Here is a 22,487-nt window from a genome sequence, read left to right as displayed (position 1 = left end):
CCTTGGGCTTTCAGGGATTGGCGAGTCCTCTGTTTGGGCCCTTGGTTGGGGGGCCTTCTTTGATTGGGTTTGGTCTCACCAAACACAATCTATGTAAAGCTACACTAATTTTCTGGAGAATTTTTTTCTGGTGAGGTGGCAGATTGTCACCTGCTCTCTGCACCTGTGAGAGGGGAACCAGGTTTTGGCTCGGGTCCCTAGTAGGTCGAGCGGAACTATCCATGACTGATGTGACCTTTTATTATGAACCAATTTCAGGAAATAGCTTCAGGGGAGCCCCCAGGACTCCTCCAAAAATTGTAAATCATTACATTCAGTTCTAGGTATTTGTAGCAGATAATGTTTTGTTTTCATGTCCTCTGGTTTGTCTTAAAAAAATGACATAGAACTGCCCATATTTTAGTTGTTCGAGGGAAATCTCCTAATGCTCATCCATTTTTTTAATACATTCTGAATAAGTATGTTATCATTCATTTTATGATCTTGCAATTTAGTTGTTACCATATATTATGTGTATGCACACAGAGCTGGCGCTTAGGGGACAGTGGAGAGAAGCATGTGGGAGAATTTCGTGCATCTTGTCTTCAACCAGTGGATGATAAAGACACCCGCCTTAATCCCATCCATATTGGCAGAGAAAGACTCCTAGCCCTTGAAGAAGGTATTGAGAGAAGATACCTTAAACCTCCATTAGGTAAGCTTAGAAATTTAATAGATTGTTAAAGGATTTCTGGTACTTATCATCATCCCAAATTGTTAGCTATACATGGAAACTATACAGTAGCATGGTAATTCCACTGAAGGACCAGATTTCCACAGAGGTAAGCTCGGTTAGACAATTTTGAATTTGGTGTATTGGAAATGTGGCATAATTAATCTTTTAAAGCAAAGACAATGGAAAAGTTCCCCTAATTCCCCTTCTGAGTCTATGCAGACATTTAAAGTACTGTTTGTTACAATGTTGAATGAAGTTGCTAATGGTAGAATAATGGCATCCTGGTCTGTAGTGGTTAATGCCTGAAGCACTCACCTTGCATGCGAGAAGACCCGGGCTACAACCCTGGTCTGGATTAGACAGTGGTACCATTCCTTCACTGTTTGCTCCTGCTCACCAAGCAGTAAGTGGAGATCTGATGTAAAGTAATTACGGATCATATTCTGGGGAAACAAACTGAAGTGTCTTAAAAGATTTGTGTTGTGGTTCATGTCAACAATTTACTAATTTGGACTGCCACCTGCTTTCAGTGTCTGCTGACCAGGAATTCAGTTTTGGGCATCTTGGGTTGCTTCAGATTGTAACTTTGCCAGAGTAATAGCTCTACTCAGTATCTAGAGATCTGGGAGTGTATTTAGGACACTGTGTAGACCCCTCATTCCTTGTAGGTGTCAGCATGGTTCAGACTGAACTTATGTCAAATGGTACTCGGCAGGTGGCGATTTTTCAGCATCACAATTTCAAGTAACTGCTGCATCGGGTTAACCTAAATGGCACATCCTCTTTAGCTGGTTTTGCTTTAGGCAAGGTATCTCTTTCTGCTCTTGTTGGCATTTCACAAACTTAGGGACTATGATATTGTCCTGTTGGGCGTGATAGTTCATTTGCATAAGGTATGTGATGACTTCTAATCCTATTGCTTGAGATCTTCACTAATGTGTTGGATGAAGGTTGGGGTTTTGTGTTCAGGAATTGGCAGCAGTTTGGCTGCTACTTAGGCACATCTCTCTCCTACAATAACTAAAGCTCGGTGATCTATCTACACTCAAACTTCTTCCAGTGATCCACTGCCTGGGGTCAAGACCAGTTCCAAAGATGCTAGTCTCCCTGGGGGGCTAAAGTCACTTGGAGCTTGGTAGATTGTCACTGTCCTGACAAGTCCATGCTTAAAGTTAGTGGAGCTAACAAGATGCCACTTTAATTTAGCATTTTTCGCTCAAGGCTCTGTATTTTATCTGCGCCTATGCCTTTTTCCCTTTATGAATCAATGTAAAGATAATGTATGTATATACCATATGTACATATGTTCATCTCCTACCATTAATAATAAAAACTTTCTATTACAGTATTAAAATTACTACTGTAGGCAAAGGAAATGTATAAATACCTGTATAAATTATATTCCTTGAAGTTTTGTTCTTTTGGCTTTGATTAGGAGCTGAACAACTAGTGACACACACGCAGGCAGTTGTTGTAATGACATATTTTTAAAAGAAAGACCTTGCTTCAGTTGTGTGTAAAGCTTTTGTTACACAAATGTATTTTGACAAAATTACTTTTCTTTTCAATATTACATGTAGGAAACCACTTACATTTATTTATCTTGACTTGCAGGGGTGCCACCTAACCCAAAGAATGAAGGAGCACAAGAGACCAAGGAATCGCCCAAGGGTCTGCAAATTTGGCGAGAAGCAGTGAGCAAGTCGGAAACTGCTGCGCAGCTTGCAATGTGTACATATATGTTAGAAACTGCAGTTGCCTGGGATAAAAGTATTATGAAAGCTGTAAGTATTTACAGCTTTTTACACGATGTAGACTTTTAATTCCTTTTATATTTGAATGTAGATTAATATTTTAGAACTGAATATTGAATAGGAGCAGGACATTAATGCAGAACATTAACACCTCTTATTGAATATGAGGTGTTAATGTCTCAGATCCAAGTGAGTTGGAGACATTAACTCACCAAGTTAGTTCAACTCCAAGTTAATCCAGATACTGTCAGAGGAGTGATTAGACTATGCACAAATTAACTAGACACTGATAACGGGCACAGGTGCCACTGATGATCCGCATCTTTGAGTCGAATTAATATTCCGATGCTAATCTATGGTTCAGTTATACACATACTGCTGTATACAATTTTGTGTGAATGATTTTAATTTTTAGGGTAACAATTTGTGTGATCTCCTTTATTTAGACCTGTGACATATCGAGTACAGCTGTTAAAGTTCATTTGTATGGTTTTACTGCCTCTAATACTAATTATCGTATGTGTATATGTACAGTATGGTGTAATGTTGGGCCTCAAGTACATGGTTTAGAGAACATACATTCCTTGGAACATTGTGTAATAACTAATCTTATCCAAGCTGAAAATGTGAAAGGTGTCCATTATGCTAATAATCATATGTCTTGATAGCATTTTTATCCTTATTGTTTATAATTAGCAATACCTCTCTTGAACTTAGCAATCATTTAAAAATTTGTTTTTTCTTCTTTTGGTTGGACAGTATTGCCAATTTTGCCATAGCGGCGACCACGAGGAGAAGTTGCTTCTGTGTGATGGGTGCGACAAGGGCTATCACACGCACTGCTTCAAGCCACCCATGAATAACATTCCTGATGGTGACTGGTGAGTTCACACTTGAGATTTGTAGCTGTTTTGTATCATTATCTGTCTTGTAAACTCTAATCAGTACATTGTGCAAAGATAACAACTTGAGAATAAAAGAAACTGCAGAAGGCTTATTAGTCCATACATTGGTCCATACAAGGCAGCTCCTATTTCTATCCACCCAAACTCCTTCATATATATATATTTGTTTGACCCGGGAACATTGCTCTTGCAGTTCTTCAATAATTCATATTGGTTCTATCTACATTGTGTGTAACGTTACAGTGCCTCCAGCACCTGCATATCGCTTCATCTTTCTTCAAGTGGGTTTTCTCCAAAACTCCCATTATGTGACTATTTAATGGATTTCCAAGTTTAATCACATGTACTGATCTTAAATTTTATTTACTAATTCAATACAGTGGTGTACCATTCTTTTCCAGGTACTGCTATGAATGTGTGAACAAGTTTAGTGACAGCTCACAGCGGCATTGTTTGGTGTGCGGAGGCACTGAGGGCCGCACCCTAGTTCACTGCTCCGTGTGTCCCCGGGCTTATCACACTGCCTGCATAACTCCTAACCTAGCCAAGGTCTGTATTGAGTGATTTTTGTAAAATTTCTTAATTTGTGATAATAGAAGTATAGTGTGTGTTGTGTTGACCAAACCACACACTAGAAAGTGAAGGGACGACGACCACGGGCCCAGGAGGAGGGTTGGCAGTTGTGAAATAGGAATAATGTTAGTGATGGAAATTGTGCATAGTGAAGAAGTATACTGAATGAAACCTTGTTTATAACTTTTGTGTATGTGGGTTGTGTATGTAGTTACCTAAGTGTAGTTACAGGATGAGAGTTACACTCATGGTGTACCGTCTTCCCAGCACTGTCACATAATGGCTTGAAACCTGACGTTGGTAAATGTCTTCATATTCAGAGACCTCTCAGATACTATAGCTTTCAATGACTTAAAGTTTGTGTTGTATGCATATCCCTAACATACCAGTATAGTATAAACCTTTCTACTTATAAAATTTTATCAATATAGCAATACTAATAGTCACTGCTGTAATATACATTTGTCACTGTGACATCGAATGCTGTAGATATACGAATAAACATAGTTTACTCATCACCTAATTAGGTTGATATATTTCATGAACTATCAGGTACCACGAAACAAATGGGTCTGTCCAGCTTGTACAAGTAAAAGTCCGAGAGGAAGAAGAGGAAGAGCAAAGAAGGTGAGCGAGAGTAACAACTCCTCTGCATCTGCGGCCACAAATGTATCGATTGAAGTGACAGATGTCCTTGACGACTCCCAGGGTGTTGTTTCTCCAGCCAACACGTCTAAAAAGGACCGTGTCAATAAAAAGGTAAGACACTAAAGTGTAATGTGAAGAGAATGTTACAATAGCAGTGTTGAAAATTCATACCCAACCCACACACATGAAAAGGAGGATAATAAAGATGTTTTGGTCTGTCCTGGATCATTATCAAGGTGTCGCCTTCCTTCTTGTCATATGTGTGGCTTGTGTATTAATGTGTTGTGTGTTCTCCAGGCCAGTGAGGGAGGGTACGTGAATACAGCAAATTGGAGAACTGTCACTGCAGTGTGCTGGTCGGTAACCTTGTGGGGAATTGTATTGTCACCACCGAATGTTTGTCCTTAGGAAGAAGCGGCTTTTGTAAAACAATAGCCAATAGCTGGAAAAATGGTGTTGGGAAATTTTAGCTTTGTAATGGATGTAGTTTAGGAACTAATAAGTAACAGGCAAATCACAAAGAAAATGCTCTTGCGGCATTTTATTTGCTTAGTTTACTATATGCAGTTTGAGAGTGGGTTGACAGAATTAGCATTCACAATCTGTGGGTCTGTTTCATTCTTGACTGTGTCAGGCCCCTACACAGGCCATACTAGTGTTTTGCAAACTTTTTGGATTATATTGTTTCAGCATTGTACATTTCAAACATTCTGGACATCAGTGTGCTGTGTGTTAGGCTGAGAGGTGGAAGGAGCATTAAATATAAATGTTTCTTTATTCAATAAAATATTTATTTAGTGAAAAATATGGATTTTCGAAGGCCATTACATAATCCTATTTTTCTCAAATGTGCCTGTTTACAGTTATTGTTCCCAATGGGCTTTTCTTAATTTTTGTAAAGAATTGTAGCCGTATTATATGAAACAAAGCTCATGACTGGATTCGGTAATGAATGAAAACTTCTTTAATCTTGAAATTCGTTTTCCCCTTCCCCCCCCCTCCCCCTCCTGCAGAAGGAACAGAAGGACTTGCAGGCATGCAAAAGTATTACCTCGGAGCTAGAAATTCATGAAGATGCCTGGCCATTTCTCTTGCCTGTTAACACTCGACAATTCCCAACCTACAAGAAGATCATCAAGAAGCCCATGGACCTCTCTGCTATCAAGAAGAAGCTAGATGATAATCAGTAAGTTGGCTCATAATAAAGCACATTTTCCCAGTTTGTTTCAATGTAGCAAGGACATATACCCATTTCAGATGAGGACATTTGAACTCTTAACAGCTCCTCTAATTAAAAATTCTGCATTGTGGTGCACATGGGGGAAAAATAGTTCACAAAAACTAATTTAAAAAAAAAGCCAGCATTGAATGTGATGAAAATCCAGTTTCTGGGTGGGCCCTGGAGGCTTCCCGACACTACTGTTGTGTTAACCTCGAGTTTTTCTCAACAGGTACAAGACACGGGAAGAATACTGCGAGGATTTACGTCTCATGTTCAATAACTGTGAAACGTTTAATGAAGATGACTCTCCTGTTGGGAAGGCCGGGCACAACCTCCGCTCCTTCTTTGAAACCAAGTGGAATGAGCATTTTCCCCCTACGTAAGGTAACCACCACCCATTACGATGGGATTTTGAAGACAGACTGAAACGTTGAGCACATTAAGTAGCTAAAGTGGCACGCCATCGCAAAGTGAATTTTACGGTATATTACTGTACGATTCAAAATGTTTGAAAGCATATATGCAGAATGTCCATGTAAAGAGATTTATTGCCATTCAATGAATATATAATATACTGTATATACAGTTGTATATACGTTGATAATATATATGTGTATATATATACACAACTGTATATATTATGTGTATAATATATACATAGTCATATATATGTATATATATATATATATATACATATGTATACTCTATATATATACAATTTATATATATACTATATTATGTATATGTATACATATAAATATTGGATATGTATATGTTGTATATAGTACAGTATATATATGTATACTGCATATTTATATATGTATATATGTAAATACTGTATTTATATGTGTATATTACATAAACCAAAGTCAAGAAAAATATTACAGTTAATCCTGTGTAGTACAATGTGTTTAATTGGCAAGATTTACTACACAGTGGGTGTGCATCTGTGCTGGAAGTTTGGCTGTAGTAACTACAGTGTGACACTTAGTGATATTACAGGACCCACAGAAGCCATAGTGGTTGTAGCCAAGGGCCACACTGGCTACCCAAAGACTACAGACAAAGTTGCAGAAAGCTTTTGTCGTTTATATGTGCTGCTGTTTGGGGCCTGTGGGAGTCTGACGCTGGGCTCGCTCTCTCTCTCTCCTATTCCAAAGACTCAAGCGTTTGACTGTGAGTGCATGAACAAATTAAAAAAATGAGTGGAATAGTTACTCGTCTGAAATGTTTACGGCAGTGTAGATATATAGACCTTTTTTACCAATTGTCATGAACCTCTGTCTTTTTCTCTCTTTTTTTTTTTTTTGTTTATTTTCTTTTTTCCTCCTGTGTAGAGCAGCTATACATGCTTCTGCCAGATGTTCAAGTACAGTTTTTAATAGTAAGGTCAGGTAGAGTTTTTTATATATGGCATTAAAGAACTGCATAAGTGATGTAGCATTTTACATAAACCTTCCATTGAGTATGTAAGATGTAAATGCTAATAGCAGTACATGTACAGAGAAGTTGTTCAATGTATATAAATGGTGAGCATGAAAGCTAGTGAGTGTGTAACTACAGAGTACTGAAACCCTTCCCATCACGCTGATTCCAATGACCTTCCTATCAATTTGATAACCATGTTTGGCAAAATGAGACAAAAAAGGATCAACATTGGAGCATGGCTGCAAGGTTGAAGGTCAATAAATGGTGGTTGATAAGTGGCCTTTGCTGATACCTCAGTGAAAGGTAATAAGAGTCTAAGGATGCACGACGTCGTTGTCTGCGCATGTGATCAAGAAACGTTCGTCGTCCGGAAGCCAGTACAGAATTTGAGGTGTACTTCAAAGGTGAAAATGGCTTCTTTTAAAGTTGATGGGTCATTGACTTGCAAAGTACCTCGCAAGTATCAAATCTAAAATAATTCAATTGCTGATATTCAGAATGTTGTCCTGTAAACACTACTGTGCATAGTGTTTGAAACAATACTTTTTATTTTTGTTTAATTCTGTCTTGTTATTGTAGTGTATACCATAGTGCAAGGTCAACACCAGGGAGAAAATTACAAGAAAAATCACAAAATATACTTTGTATTGATGCTTTTATTTGCCTTAGACAGAGCTGTCTTGCTAGTTGTGTGACGAGCAGTATACAGTACTGTATTTATATTCACTCTACTAAATATATTCTTTCAGTTACTTTTTACTATGGAAAATGATGACCTTAATTACATGGCAGTGATAAATATGTTAATGTTAGACATTGGGTAAAGCAGCTGATTTCCTGTATGACACATAGTTGTAGCTCATCTGTGTCATGAAGTAGCTCATCCGAGTCATGAAGTAAGTTTAAATGTTATTTTGTGAACAGCAGTCTTAAGTTGGAGTTTTCAAGTAATAACATTTAATTAACTTTTATTGGAAATTGTTCATATTTGTATGAAGTCCTACTGATTGCCAGTAATGCCTTGGCTATGAGTAACATTTATGTAGTATCTGTCAAAGTGTGCTGGAAGGAGAGGCATGCTTACAGCTCCATATAGCCGTTTTACCCTAACAGGTTCCTGTGTCGGTACGCCCGTCATACTTGTATGTCTCTTCAACACTGTCCCGTCAAATGTTAAAGTGTTGCAGACTTAATATTGTCAAAGGTGCCAAAATTAAACTCCTTCCTTTTGGCAATTTTTTTTAATTTCACCTTTGGTAATGCTTTAGAATTCAATACTTAGCAGTAAACCAGCTATAATAATAATTTCTGGAATGTTTAGATGGTTTTCAAGTGGCTCAAAAAAATACATGACATGGTTTAAGAAAATATTGCAATGGATTTGTATACAGTACATTTTGTCCCGAGACTAAAGTCAAAATATGGCCACCAGCAATAATTGATAAATATCTGAAATCAAACCTTTGCTTACCTGTATTTTCATGAAATGGGGATTTTTCTTGATTTGTGAAGCATGAGTAAGAAGCCAGCGTGAAGAGCTCTGTGCTCGCCACCGCAATGTACCGAACAACATTTCAACAGGTGTTCCCTAGTAATAATAAAGTTGGGTGTTCGGGAACATTTATTCAAAGCATTTTGTTATACAGTATCTTAAAAATATTTTCAGTTGTTTTACATGTCGACAAAATTAAGTTTCAGCTATTCATAATTCTTTTCTTTGGTTTTCAAATATAAATATTTCACATTGCCTTTCATTTAAAAACGAAATGATACAAATTCATTCATTTTTTTACAATTGCTAGAATAAAACCTCAATTCTTGCCTTTGCACTCAAAATAAAAAATTTATTTCAGTATACATGAAATCAGCTGTCTTTATCTTGGGAAATAATGACATATTTTGTTTATTATACCTACATTATTTATTGTGAATATACAGTACTTCTTAGAAAATATATACATAGCCTTACCTATTCTTTACAACATAAATTGAAAAATGGGATATATGGCATATTTTGGTGTAGGCATTATGCAAGTATACCTCATTTTGATGGCATTTTATATTGTGAATATACCTGAACCTATCACAAGTATAAGATGCAGATATGGCTAATGGAGGTAGTAGCTTATATATGAGCATGTCACGACCGAGCCCAAAACCACCACCTGCCTTACTTTGAATTCCTGGGCCGAATTCATCAAGAAACCGTGCAAAGGTAGAAAGCAGCAGCCAGGTTAATAAACTTCTCTATGACTAGCCTGGGACACTAGTCGTTTCACTGAATTCGGGCCCCGAATTTTTTTTCCATCACTGTCCAATCATAGCCCCATCAGCAATTTATTCATTTTCATTACAGCTTTGATATTTTCTTTATATAATGTGGAAATAAATTTAAACTAATGATTTCATGCTTCAAAAGTATTATAAGACCACTATATAAATACTGGTGTATTTATATATGTATTAATATATATATAATTTTTTTTTTTTTTTTTTTATTATTATTATTTACACAGTACACTCCTGTATATATTTGTAGTGAAATGAGCAGTACAAGAGTTTAGGTGTCCATCAGATGAAGAAGCACAGAGGACACAACAAAGAAATGTGTATTGACAAGAGAAAATAATAACCAACAGGCTCTTGTTTCTGTGAATTGCCAAAGTCTTGTACTTTCTTTGGTTTATTTATTTACCTTTTAAATTAATATTGTAGCCTTGCATAAAGATTATTTAACAATGCAGTGATTGTTTGGTATTGTGAATCTTAAGGGTCATTTTGGTCAGTACTAAAATGGTCCTTTAGTCACTGGTGTGAAAGGCCCTTTCTGTATTTTCTCATGGGTATGATTTGGCAGGGATAAACATGTGTACATATGTGCTGTGTAGTAGCCGAAGTAGAGATTAATGCAAATATTTATTTACATGTAGAGTAGAGGCTATGCAGTGAATCTGGAAATACAAGAAAAAATATAGTCTTCTGTGTAATTAGAATAATATTTTTAGATACTTTATGAATAAGATATTATTTTCATGATACAAGCCTGGTTTTCTTCCAGTCTTGCATGTCACCAGCTCTGTATAATATGTATTAAGTGTACTGGCCAAATTATTAGTTGCTACAACAGGTAAATAAAATCCATTTAATTGCTATTCTAAGCAACCACTCTGGAGCAGTGTTTGGTTGCCTTTGGGAGCTACCTTGTGTGCCAGCAATGTATGTTCGTTGGTTGTTGAGTGTTAGTGGTTGTCAAGTTACGTTGGCTGCCAAGTTTTGACCCTCTAGTAGTTTTGGGTACTCGGGTGGTGACTAAGAGTTAGGCCTCTCATCCCCTCCCCTTCTTTCAGTGTGTATTTAATTGTGCTGTGTTTAGTAAAGGCCACCATGCCATACTTGGGGTCTTGATGACTTGTTTCACCACACATGATGTCACTTTTATATCAAGTTTGACGGGTAAAGTTCATTCTGATTAAAGTTCTAGGATGTGGAGGTGCATTTGCATCAGCTTGCCATTCATTAATATGATTTGTCAAGTTACATAAACCTACAATTTGGCCCTCAAGTTTGTTCCTACCCTTGAAGCATACATGAAAATGTGAGTTGTGATTACAGTCCTTGCAAAAGTTATTTTGTGTATGTTCGAATGAAGTCGGTAGATGGCTAATATGAGGAAATATAGGTCACAATTGTCAGCGGGTGCAAAGAAGTCTGGAGTTATATCTCTTGACCTCACAATACTATTACTTATGTTTATCTCATGATGATAGCAAGCAGGAATCCTATTGAAGCACAAATTTAAAACTAGAAATGCCATTTAAGTTAATTTATTGGCAATTGGCCTATTGCCCCATTTATTTATTTTTTGTATGAACATTTCACTTTCTATTTTATTACATATTTGTACAATGTGTATACTTGTTGTAGGTGAGACTTCAACAGGTGTTGAATGGTTGGTTTCTTTTCACTCCTCCTTTATTACAATCAAGGAAATAGATGTCAAAGACCAAATTAAAATAAAGAAACACAGAAATAGTTCCAGTGCAAAGAGTAGCAGGATTAGGAATTAAGAAGTTAATTTTTGTTTATAATGTGGGCAATTGCAATTATATTCTTTAACTAGTATTTTATGTACAGTTGGTAGATGTGTATTTATGTGCTCAGTTTTAGATAGTGAACATTGTGATTATTGTAACTTAAAAGGCTTATACCCAGAGTTAAATTTTATGATACAAATTTTCAGACCACTGAAAGTTTTTCATGGGGTAAATAGAAGCATTAAAGACACTGTACCTAAATTGCTAAATATTTTACAGGCATTATGCTGTAATGTAAGAAAATTGGTAAAGGATGGCCTTTGTCTGAAATAATTTATTATATTGACTTTGCTTCAGTCAGTCTTGTTTATATGGAGGGCAGAAAAGGGGCCTGTTTTATTGGCCTCGCATCGTTCATTCTTCATTTGTTGTATACAAACAGTTTCAACCTTTGTACAGCATCTAGTTCGTAATAAAGTACGTCCAAGAAGAGTTGTGGTTTGTATTTTCCTATTATTTCCAGATATTTATATAATATCTAGATACAGTGGAACCTTAAGTAGCGAATGTCCTTCTTTACGAATTTTTCGTGTTACAAGCTCAATTTCTTTGGAAAATTCGAATTGGGTTATGAATTTTGCTTTGCCTTGTAACTTTGTTGTACACGTATGGGTCGACTGAGTGCGTGGTGGTGGTGATATGGGTGACTGCGCTTTGGTTTACCACTCTCCCGTTTGAATTTTTTGTAAAGAATTTCATTGTTTTTCTGCTTTTATGGATTTGGAACATAAGTAATTATTATATATCATGCAATGGGTCCCAAGAAAGTCAGTGGTAAGGTTCAACCTAAGAAAATGTTGAGTAGAGGATGTCCCTTCCTCATTAAGAAAATGTGTGAAGTATGGGAAGAACTGCAAAGTTTTGTTGAAAAAACTCACCCAGATAAATCTGTAGCAGGCCATTGCATTGACCTTTTTAATGACAATGAGATGTCTCGCTACAGACAAGTGTTACAGGTAAAATGTTGGGAAAAACAAGTGTCTTTAGGCATATTCTTAGTAAGACAGGTAAGCAGTGAACCACAACCAGGTCCTAGTGGTATGCCTGTAAAACGTGAGAGAGTAACCCAGAGAAGTCATCATTGCCTGATGTTATAATGGAAGGGAACGCCCTTTCCAAACACTAACACCTTATCTGGCCTGGTCCAAGGTCTGGCCCAAGGCCTGTAAGTCTGGCCGCCGCTACCCTGCCTCTACTGCCGACATGCTACAAACCCTCACCAATAACAGTCACATACTGTAGTTATGATTTTGATAAGGAATTGTTTACCAATGATTGTTTTATCATGTGCCATGTTCAAAAGGATAAATACATAATAAATAGATTTTCTGTGATTTTTGTTTTGTTGATATTGGATGTAGGACCTGTTATTTTCACATGGAGAGGAACAGCCTGGGACCGACGATTATAACGAATTCCGCGGTGAAACAAAGCGGCCTCGCCCCATAAAGTTTGTTCAAGTGAAGGCACACTGTATATCTAGCAGATATATGTAGGTTGAGTTTTTCTGGGTTCTCAGCCATATTAATATTTCCTTAAATGAGCATGCAGACACTACTGCTAAGGAGGCTATTTGCACTTTTCCCATTTCCTAAAAAGGCATTCTTTATTCTAATTTTTACTGTCATTCCTCAATCCGTGTCCGTTGGTAGCATCGTTGGTATTGTGTTATTGGTAACAAACTATATGTTCTTGAGGGTAGCCTGTTTCCTTGGCCTCCTACCATTGTAACCTTTGGTGCGAAAAAAGCTCTGGTGAGGTTACATATTGGCCATACACATCTAGCTCAATGGTATGCCACCCTGCTCTTTATTGTCAAAACTGCTTTGTCCCGGTCGGCCGAGCGGACAGCACGCTGGATTTGTGATCCTGTGGTCCTGGGTTCGATCCCAGGCGCTGGCGAGAAACAATGGGCAGAGTTTCTTTCACCCTATGCCCCTATTACCTAGCAGTAAAATAGGTACCTGGGTGTTAGTCAGCTGTCACGGGCTGCTTCCTGGGGGGTGGAGGCCTGGTCGAGGACCGGGCCGCGGGGACACTAAAGCCCCGAAATCATCTCAAGATAGGAGATAACCTCCCTCTTACAGTCGTGCATGTCCTTGTTTAATGTCACAATTTTCATGACATTTGTCTTGCTTCCCAACTGTTTCTCATTTATCCCTTGTTAGAATCCTTGGTGAATTCAATTCCATTGATATCGTTAGCCTTGTGTCCTTTTCTTCTTGTACTGTATAGGCATCCTCGGTGATAAATAGCGTCTATTGAATATCTTGTAACGGATGGTGCTACATAGTCTCCCTATCTTTGGTACCTTCTTTTGTATCAAAAGGCACTTTCCTCCCATTTGAGAGTAAACTGTACTACAAACTGTAACCTGAATCAAATATTGTTGAATGCTAATGTGCTTACTGTCCTCTTAGATTAAGATTTTATGCAGTCTAATCATCTGCATTGCAACTTATATTGTTTAACTAGATTTGGCTTTTATATGTTAACTAGATAGATTACCCAAGTCTTTTCTGCCTCCTTATCAATTCTCTCATCACTTTCCCCCATACCCTTTTCTCACTTTTCTCCCCCCCTCCCCATTTTCCCTCTCTAAATAGTGCTACAGTCTCCTTGGCTTGGCTCCTTTTGATTACTTCCCTCTGACATTTGTTTATGAAGTAACTGCTAAAGTTTAGAAAATACAAAAGTGTTAAAGACTTCAAATTCGTGGGAAATTGCAATGGTAGGGGGTGGGGTGCTTACAGGTTTCGATATTTCTTATTATGGCACTGGGGACAACCTCGACTGGCCGATGACACTCCCATACACATACCCCTCCTAAATGTAGTCTTGGAAAGTTGGCCAAGAATTCCCAAACCCACATCCTTGTGTTCATTATTCTGATTTTGAACTAAGGAATGTGGTAACTGTCGAGAAATAATCCTATCAAGAAAGTGTTAAGTAAAAAAAAAATTACAACTAAACAAATTAAATTGAGGAAATTGTTCAATTGAACAAATTGAGGAAATGTTCAATTGAACAAATTGAGGAAATGTTCAATGAACAAATTGAGGAAATGTTCAATTGAACAAATTGAGGAAATGTTCAATTGAACAAATTGAGGAAACGTTCAATTGAACAAATTGAGGAAACGTTCAATTGAACAAATTGGGGAAACGTTCAATTGAACAAATTGGGGAAATGTTCAATTGAACAAATTGAGAACATTTTCAATTGAACAAATTGAGAACATTTTCAATTGAAGAAATGTTCAACTGAACAATGAGGACATGTTCAATTTATGAAACTGTAAATATTAAATAAAATGCAGAATTGTTGGAATGTTTTATTAATGATTTAAATTCCAATAAAATCAACCACTTGATGCACATCCAAATTCCAAGGCACCAACACCTGGAGAGAGAACAAAAAGCAAAATTAGATATATAAATAGGGGAAGGGAACAAAGTTTTGAGAGTGGATAAATCAAGCCCATTCACTAGATTCACACAAATATTGCTAAACCAGAACTCTAGCAACCCTCGTAACCTATCAAGGCCAGTGCTCAAAGCATCAATATTGACTAAAATTTTGTCTACTGGGTTACAGTGTTAACCAATTGGCCAACTGTTAAAACTGCATCTCATCTAATAGAAAAGATGATTTGTGTTCACCATTTCACTTTATTTTACAAATTATGTAAAGTATTGAAATACTGGTAGGAAAGTATTCCTAATCGTTATGCCCTCCGCTGACTTTCTTCACTGTCGCTTCCACTTTGGAAGCGACAATATTTACACATAATTGCTGATAACCATGATAAGAGCACTGTATAGAGGTCCACAATGCTTGTAAATCTGTTCTTGACAAAACTCAAAGGTTAATATTTTACCTTGTATTCCTTCCATTCATTATACAATATATCATTCTTATTTAAAAAACAATTGCATTAACAAGCTGCACCACAGTGCATCTTATCCATAAGACCAGTACCACGAATTAGAGAACTTGCATAACTACCGGGTACTTGCTGTATAGTTATGCAGGCTAAGTGCTTGCTCCTCATACAGCAAGCACTACAGTTCACTTACGTACCTACTTAAGTGAACTGTAGCTCTTGCCGTGGTCATGACAGATTAATTACTGTTTACTATAGTAAACATTTAGATTGTTTGCATTATCTTCAAATCACAAACTGGTGTTTTCCTGCCAGTACTTGAACTTATTTCTGGACATGCAAGAAAGTATAGCAGCATGTGAGTGGGGTGCAAGACACTTCCTTCGAGCTATAACAGCTCGAAGGAAGTAAGAACATATTTCCATGCATTGCAGACCTCTACTGTATACAGCACTATCACTGTTACTGTCAAGTATGTGTAAATATTGTTCCATACATTGTGTAAATTAAAGTGAAATAGTGAACACACAAACCATCTAACTTGATCACAAATGCTCTCCTACAAGGCAAATCAGCAAAATTTGATCACAATCCATGGACACAATGATCCCTTCAATCATCTTTCAACGTGCATGACCCCAAAAAAATCGTGCAGTGACATCATTTATAACAGCTATATTTAAAGGGTTAAGATCAACTCGCTTTGCTCTGGCTTCTTGCAGCATCAAGATCAATGAGAGGAAATTCTCCTATGATGAGTTCCTATCTTATTGTCACTAGATCTTCCAAAACCATTATGTCAAGTTCTTTCCAGTTAAAGCATCTATAAACAGATAATGCATTATAAGTAGTAAGTACTGTACAGTACATTATAAAAATGGGATATATATCAAGTACAGTATTCCTTTTAACAACTCTGCTAATAACAAACCAGTCTTTGAGAAGTCAGTAGAGAAAATACGACAATCCATTTACTAGTGAACATTAAAAACACCATACATATTTCAGCATGAGTTTTACCGACAGTAAAACTATATGTTAACTAGCTGTTTCATTCTAATGAAGGCAATCCTAAAGAAAAATATATCCCATTGACTAATTTCTCATAATACAAATAAGCTGCTACCAGCACAAAGGTGTGAAACCAGAAAAAGGATGTGCAACGAGCACAAGAATGGTAGGAGGAAGGCCACTGTCACGTTCATAGAAAACGGTACCATCCGTTTGTATGTGCTGCGGCTCAGACGTCAGTAGAGGTAAACAAGAAAGTGTACAGGACGCCCACCTGCTTCAAGCAGCTAGTCATGTATCGTTTATAAGTATTAAAGTCAGTAACCAAGCAATGGCTTTATATCAACCCTACAACCAAGACTTCCTCAGCAACACACACTTTATATCAACCCTACAACCAAGACTTCCTCAGCAACACACTTTATATCAACCCTACAACCAAGACTTCCTCAGCAACACACACTTTATACCAACGCTACAACCAAGACTTCCTCAGCAACACACACTTTATATCAACCCTACAACCAAGACTTCCTCAGCAACACACTTTATATCAACCCTACAACCAAGACTTCCTCAGCAACACACACTTTATATCAACCCTACAACCAAGACTTCCTCAGCAACACAAACACCACACTGGCGACGAAGGATGAACTGTGAACGCAGGTATTTGTTCAGCTTAAAACACAAGGAAGAACATGCGGTCTCGCCCCCTGGAGGAGAAGAAATCCTGTTGTCTGTAAGCACCATACCCGATGCTGTGTGCTGACTGAAGCTGTGTGCTACAAGCTGTGTGCTGACTGAAGCTGTGTGCTACAAGCTGTGTGCTGACTGAAGCTGTGTGCTACAAGCTGTGTGCTGACTGAAGCTGTGTGCTGACTGAAGCTGTGTGCTGAGGAACCGATGTTGTGTACGAAACGACGCTTTGATGCTATGTACAAAACCCGATGTTTTGTGTACAAAACTACGCTTTATGCTACACAATTCATCATGCTGTGAACTCATCAAACAATAACATTGCTGACAACTGCTGTGCAGCTGTGAATAGGAACACCACCACATGTACACAGGGCTAGGTAAGACATATATTGTGCACTGTTGTGAACTTTTGCAATAAAATGCTTGTGTGCTTTGCAAAATTAAAGTAATTACAGTGAATTCTTAACTAACATATACAGTGCAGTAAGTGTTTAGTATTCTGAGGAACATTTTAAGTGATAAGTTTACTTTTATGCAGTAAAAATGGCAAATATACGTCAGTTTCCTGCATTTGATCCTGACTGTGACCAGACAAACCTGTCACAGAGGTGGACCAAATGGCTTAAAAGGTTTGAAAATTTGTTGATAGTTTCAGACATAAAAAATGCTGAAAGAAAGCGTGCCTTTCTACTTCTTTATGCAGGTGATTGAGTTTGTGACATCTTTGATACACAGAAAGACACTGGTGGTGCCAAAGAGTATGATATTGCCAAAGCCAAATTAACTGAACATTTCAAACCAAGGCAAAACACTGCAATGGAAATTATGCATTTCAGGAGAGCCGAACAACTCTCTAATGAAACTGTGGATCAATACCACACACGTCTGCAGGGTTTAGCAGCCCATTGTGAGTTTGCTGATGTTGACAAAGAAATCAAACAGCAAATAATTGAAACATGCACATCTACACGTCTCTGTCGAAGAGCTCTAGAACTTGCTGATGATGAAAGTTCTCTTACCAAGATACTGGATATGGCTCGTCGAATGGAAGATGCTGCACGTGATGCTCGTGTAATGGAGTGCAGTGCCAACAACAGTTCTGCCACTGTTACCAACAGTGATGAGGTACATAAGGTTCAGGGAGGACACCGTGATCAAAGAAGATATCATGGCAAACCTAACAGCAAATTGATCCGAGAACCACATCACAACTGGAGTCATGGAACAAGACTCAAGCAGTCACAACAACCCACATCAGAGGGTGTCAACAATAAATGTTACAATTGTGGAGGAGACTATCCACACCAAGGTAATGTTTGTCCTGCTCAAGGTAAGAACTGCTATGAGTGTGGGAAACTAGGTCATTTTGGTGCTATGTGTCGTTCCGCACTAAAGAAACCACAGTCGGTGAATAAAAGCACTGTACGAGGATCAGGTCATAGGGGTCAAGGTGGTAAACACAATATTGCACCTCATATCCAGAATGTTAATAATGTACAAGACAACATTTCATTACAGCCAGTCTCAGATGACAGTGAATGTGATTACACTTATGGAGTACAATCAATCACAGAATGGAATGATCTTCCAAACAACCCAGAGACTATAGTATACATTGCTGGTATTTGTCTCAAAGTTCTCATTGACACTGGATCAAACATTGACACCATTGCTGAATGTCACTATGAGAAATTTAAAAAAAAGAGTTCCCAAAGCTTGAAAACTATAATGGTAAAGTCACTGCCTATTCTTCAAAGGTAGCCTTGCCAGTGATTGGAACTTTCACTGCAGAGATTAAGTCAAAGAGTGCAATCTTGAGGTTATCTTGAGATGATTTCGGGGCTTTTTAGTGTCCCCACTGCCCGGTCCTCGACCAGGCCTTAGCCCGTGACAGCTGACTAACACCCAGGTACCTATTTTACTGCTAGGTAACAGGGGCATAGGGTGAAAGAAACTCTGCCCATTGTTAATGCAATGCTCACTACTACATTCCATGTTATTAGGAATGCAAAGGAGTCCCTACTCAGTTACAAGACTTCAACCAAATTGGGGCTACTTCAGCTTTCTAATGCTGTAGCAATGGAATCTGCAAACAATGTTGATGCCATTGTTGCTGAATTTTCTGATCGATTTGAATCCATAGGTTGTTATACTGATAGCAAAGTACATCTGCATATCAACCCAGATGTAATTCCAGTTGCCCAACCACATTGCCGACAGCCATTCCATACTCGCAAGAAAGTCGATGCCGAACTGGATAGGCTGATGGAACTAGATATCATTGAACCAGTAACAGGCCCAACACCATGAGTAAGCCCAATTGTCACTCCAGCAAAGCCGAAGAATCCAGATGAGATAGTCATTGGTGTGGACATGCGCGTTCCCAACAAGGCAATAATGCGTGAACGCCATCCTACACCCACTGTAGATAATATGATCTACCGCTTGAATGGTGCAACTGTATTCAGCAAGTTAGATTTAAACAAGGGCTATCATCAGCTAGAACTTGATGCCGAGAGTCGCTTCATCACAACGTTTACGACACATCGAGGTCTGTATAGGTACAAGCGCCTGAGTTTTGGTATTAACAGTGCTGCTGAGGTATTCCAGCACATCATCAGCCAGGTATTGCAAGATATACCTAATGCTGACAACATGTCTGATGACATCATTGTTTATGGCCGTACCCAAGCTGAACACGACAAAGCTCTTCGTGCAACATTGCAACGCTTACGAGAAAAGAATCTGACGCTAAGCCGAGCAAAGTGCGAGTTCAATCAACATAAAATTGAATTCTTTGGACATGTACTTAGTGACAAAGGTCTGTCTCCAGATCCTAAGAAACTTGCAGATATCAAGAATGCTGCACCTCCTTCAACATCCACTGAAGTATATAGTTTTCTGGGAATGGCAAACTACTGTTCTCGCTTCATTCCAGATTTTGCTACCATTACGAAGCCTCTACGTGAACTCCTGAAGAAAAATGCATCATGGTACTGGAGTGATATCGAGCAAAATGCATTTGATGCTGTGAAAGATGCACTAGTAGAGAATGCGATTGCTGCGTACTTTGATCCATCAATGGACACTGAGTTAACGGTGGATGCTAGTCCTGTTGGTTTAGGTGCTGTTTTAGCCCAACACAAACCTGGTCAACCAGATTCCAGAGTAGTAATTGCCTATGCCAGCCGTTCTCTCACAGATGTTGAGCAACGATACAGTCAGACAGAGAAGGAAGCTCTTGCTCTTGTATGGGGTTGTGAACACTTCAATGTGTATCTGCTTGGTGCACCCTTCACCACGATTGTCACTGACCACAAACCGTTGGAGACCATCTTCAATAATCCAAAGTCCAAACCACCAGCTCGCATTGAGAGATGGGCTCTTCGTCTGCAACCATACAACTTTACTGTGAAATACAAACCGGGTGCAGGCAATCCCGCTGATTACATCAGTCGACATCCTGCCAACAGTTTCACCATCACCAAGCATCAGCAAGGTGCCGAGGAATATGTACACTCTGTAACCTGTGATGCAGTCCCTAAGGCTCTCACTCTTGATGAAATCTGTACTGCAACCCTAGAGGACCCAACTCTGCAAGCAACAGTGGATGCACTGACTAAGAAAAAGTTTCCACACATCCCACCCTCAGGAATTGACCAAGATGCATTCAAAGCACTTGAAAGCATCCAGACAGAATTAAGTGTTATGCAACAACGCGACACTGTGCTGCGAGGTACTCGTATCATCATTCCAGCTGTTCTCCAGCAACGTGCTCTGAAGCTTGCACATCAAGGACACCAAGGTCTTGTTAGGACCAAACAGCTGCTACGAGAAAAGGTGTGGTTTCCTGGCATTGATCGTCAAGCAAAAGACATTCATGCCTGTCCCCCTTGCCAGGCTGCAGTGGATACTTCAAGACCAACACCTCTACAACCTTCACCACTACCTGCTGCACCATGGACGGAAGTATCGATGGACATCTGCAGACCGCTACCAACTGGAGAGTACTTGATGGTAGTCATTGATGATCACTTACATTATCCAGAAGTAGAAATCATCACTTCCACATCTGCAAAGGCTGTCATCCCGAAGCTCGACAAGATCTTTTCAAATTTTGGCATTCCTGAAGTTGTCAAGACGGACAATGGACCGCCATTCAATGGACAAGACTTCGTCAACTTTGCTGAGCATATTGGATTCAAACACCGCCGTGTGATGCCACTACATCCTCAAGCAAATGGAGAAGTCGAGAGATTCATGCAACCTCTCATGAAAGCGGTATGCTGTGCTCATGCCGAAGGACGATCCTGGAAACAAGCTATGTATGCTTTTCTCAGGAACTACCGTGCAACACCGCATGGAACACTGGGCAAGTCGCCTGGCGAACTCTTATTTGGACGTCCTATGAGGATCTCACTACCCATCATGCCAGCCGAGGTAACGGATACACGTCTCGCTCAGAAGGATGCACTAGCCAAGGGCAAAATGAAAATTGCTCATGATCAACATGCAAAGGAACAATTCATAAAGTTTGGAGATACTGTTCTCGTTAAAAAGAAAAAAGAGGGAAAGCTAGATATGCCGTATGATACAAAACCATATAAAGTGATTAGTGTAAAAGGAACTATGGTAACAGCGAGTAATAGAGATCATAGTATAACACGTAATATGGCTTATTTCAAAGTGATTCCAACTAGTGTAGAAAATGATGAAGTGCAAAGTCGTACAAAGGAAAAAGAAAAAATGACTTATAACCCAACAAACAATTCATCAAGGGATACTCTTTTATTTAAGGACTCTCGTCCTAAACGTCATGTTAAACGCCCTACACGATTTGATGATTAATTGTGTTCCTATGTAATGCAAAGTATTTACTTATTATGCTAAATTAAATTTAATATTGTTTGAATAACGCAGATCTCTCATTCAATATTTTGTAACTTTGTATTACAGTTTCTTTCATTTTTGTTTAACATTGCATTTGTATTTTTAACATTGAAATCCTGTGTGGTAAAGATTAAGTTGTTTAAATTCTGTGTGTGCTTAATTAATGTTAAATGTATGCAATATCTCTTGATATGTTAATAACTTACTTTGTGTCAATAACTTTGCTTTGTGCTACAAGCATGGTAGACATCCTGTATTCATTCTTTTTAAAGAAAAGGAGGGATGTCATGTTCATAGAAAACGGTACCATCCGTTTGTATGTGCTGCGGCTCAGACGCCAGTAGAGGTAAACAAGAAAGCGTACAGGACGCCACCAGCTTGGAAGCAGCTAGTCATGTATCGTTTATAAGTATTAAAGTCAGTAACCAAGCAATGGCTTTATATCAACCCTACAACCAAGACTTCCTCAGCAACACACAAACACCACAGCCACCTTTAAGAGTGTGCAGTTTCACACTAGGAAATCACAATTGTGCAATATCACTAAGCAAAAAGTATTGGATCACTCCGGGGATTCGAACCATTGTTCTGGGTCTTCCCAGCCGCATGCCTAACCCAGGTGACACATATAGGTTTGATCAGGAAAATCCAATTCCTCA

General features: G+C 38.5%; 2 protein-coding genes across 46 annotated transcripts in view; both read left to right on the top strand.

The window, feature by feature from the left end:
- The window catches only part of tou (toutatis), a 435,009-nt gene extending 423,238 nt beyond the window's left edge, over positions 1–11,771 (top strand). For all 43 annotated transcript variants that reach the window (XM_069319208.1, XM_069319211.1, XM_069319249.1 and 40 more), the window contains 7 exons: positions 526–694; positions 2,330–2,499; positions 3,229–3,350; positions 3,776–3,923; positions 4,500–4,706; positions 5,609–5,781; positions 6,047–11,771. In XM_069319208.1, the coding sequence (XP_069175309.1) occupies positions 526–694; positions 2,330–2,499; positions 3,229–3,350; positions 3,776–3,923; positions 4,500–4,706; positions 5,609–5,781; positions 6,047–6,200 (1,143 nt within the window). In that variant the 3' untranslated portion in view covers positions 6,201–11,771. The remainder of the gene's footprint in view (positions 1–525; positions 695–2,329; positions 2,500–3,228; positions 3,351–3,775; positions 3,924–4,499; positions 4,707–5,608; positions 5,782–6,046) is intronic.
- A 4,709-nt stretch (positions 11,772–16,480) lies between these two features.
- LOC123775108 (uncharacterized) overlaps positions 16,481–22,487 on the top strand; it is an 80,914-nt gene continuing 74,907 nt past the window's right edge. For all 3 annotated transcript variants that reach the window (XR_011226011.1, XR_011226013.1, XR_011226010.1), the window contains exon 1: positions 16,481–17,315. The gene's annotated coding sequence lies outside the window, so the exon portion shown is untranslated. The remainder of the gene's footprint in view (positions 17,316–22,487) is intronic.

The sequence above is a fragment of the Procambarus clarkii genome, chromosome 92, assembly GCF_040958095.1.
Source record: "Procambarus clarkii isolate CNS0578487 chromosome 92, FALCON_Pclarkii_2.0, whole genome shotgun sequence".
In the NCBI taxonomy this organism is placed as follows: domain Eukaryota; kingdom Metazoa; phylum Arthropoda; class Malacostraca; order Decapoda; family Cambaridae; genus Procambarus; species Procambarus clarkii.
The sequence above is the reverse complement of the archived record's forward strand: the minus strand, read 5'-3'. Positions and strand labels throughout refer to the sequence as shown.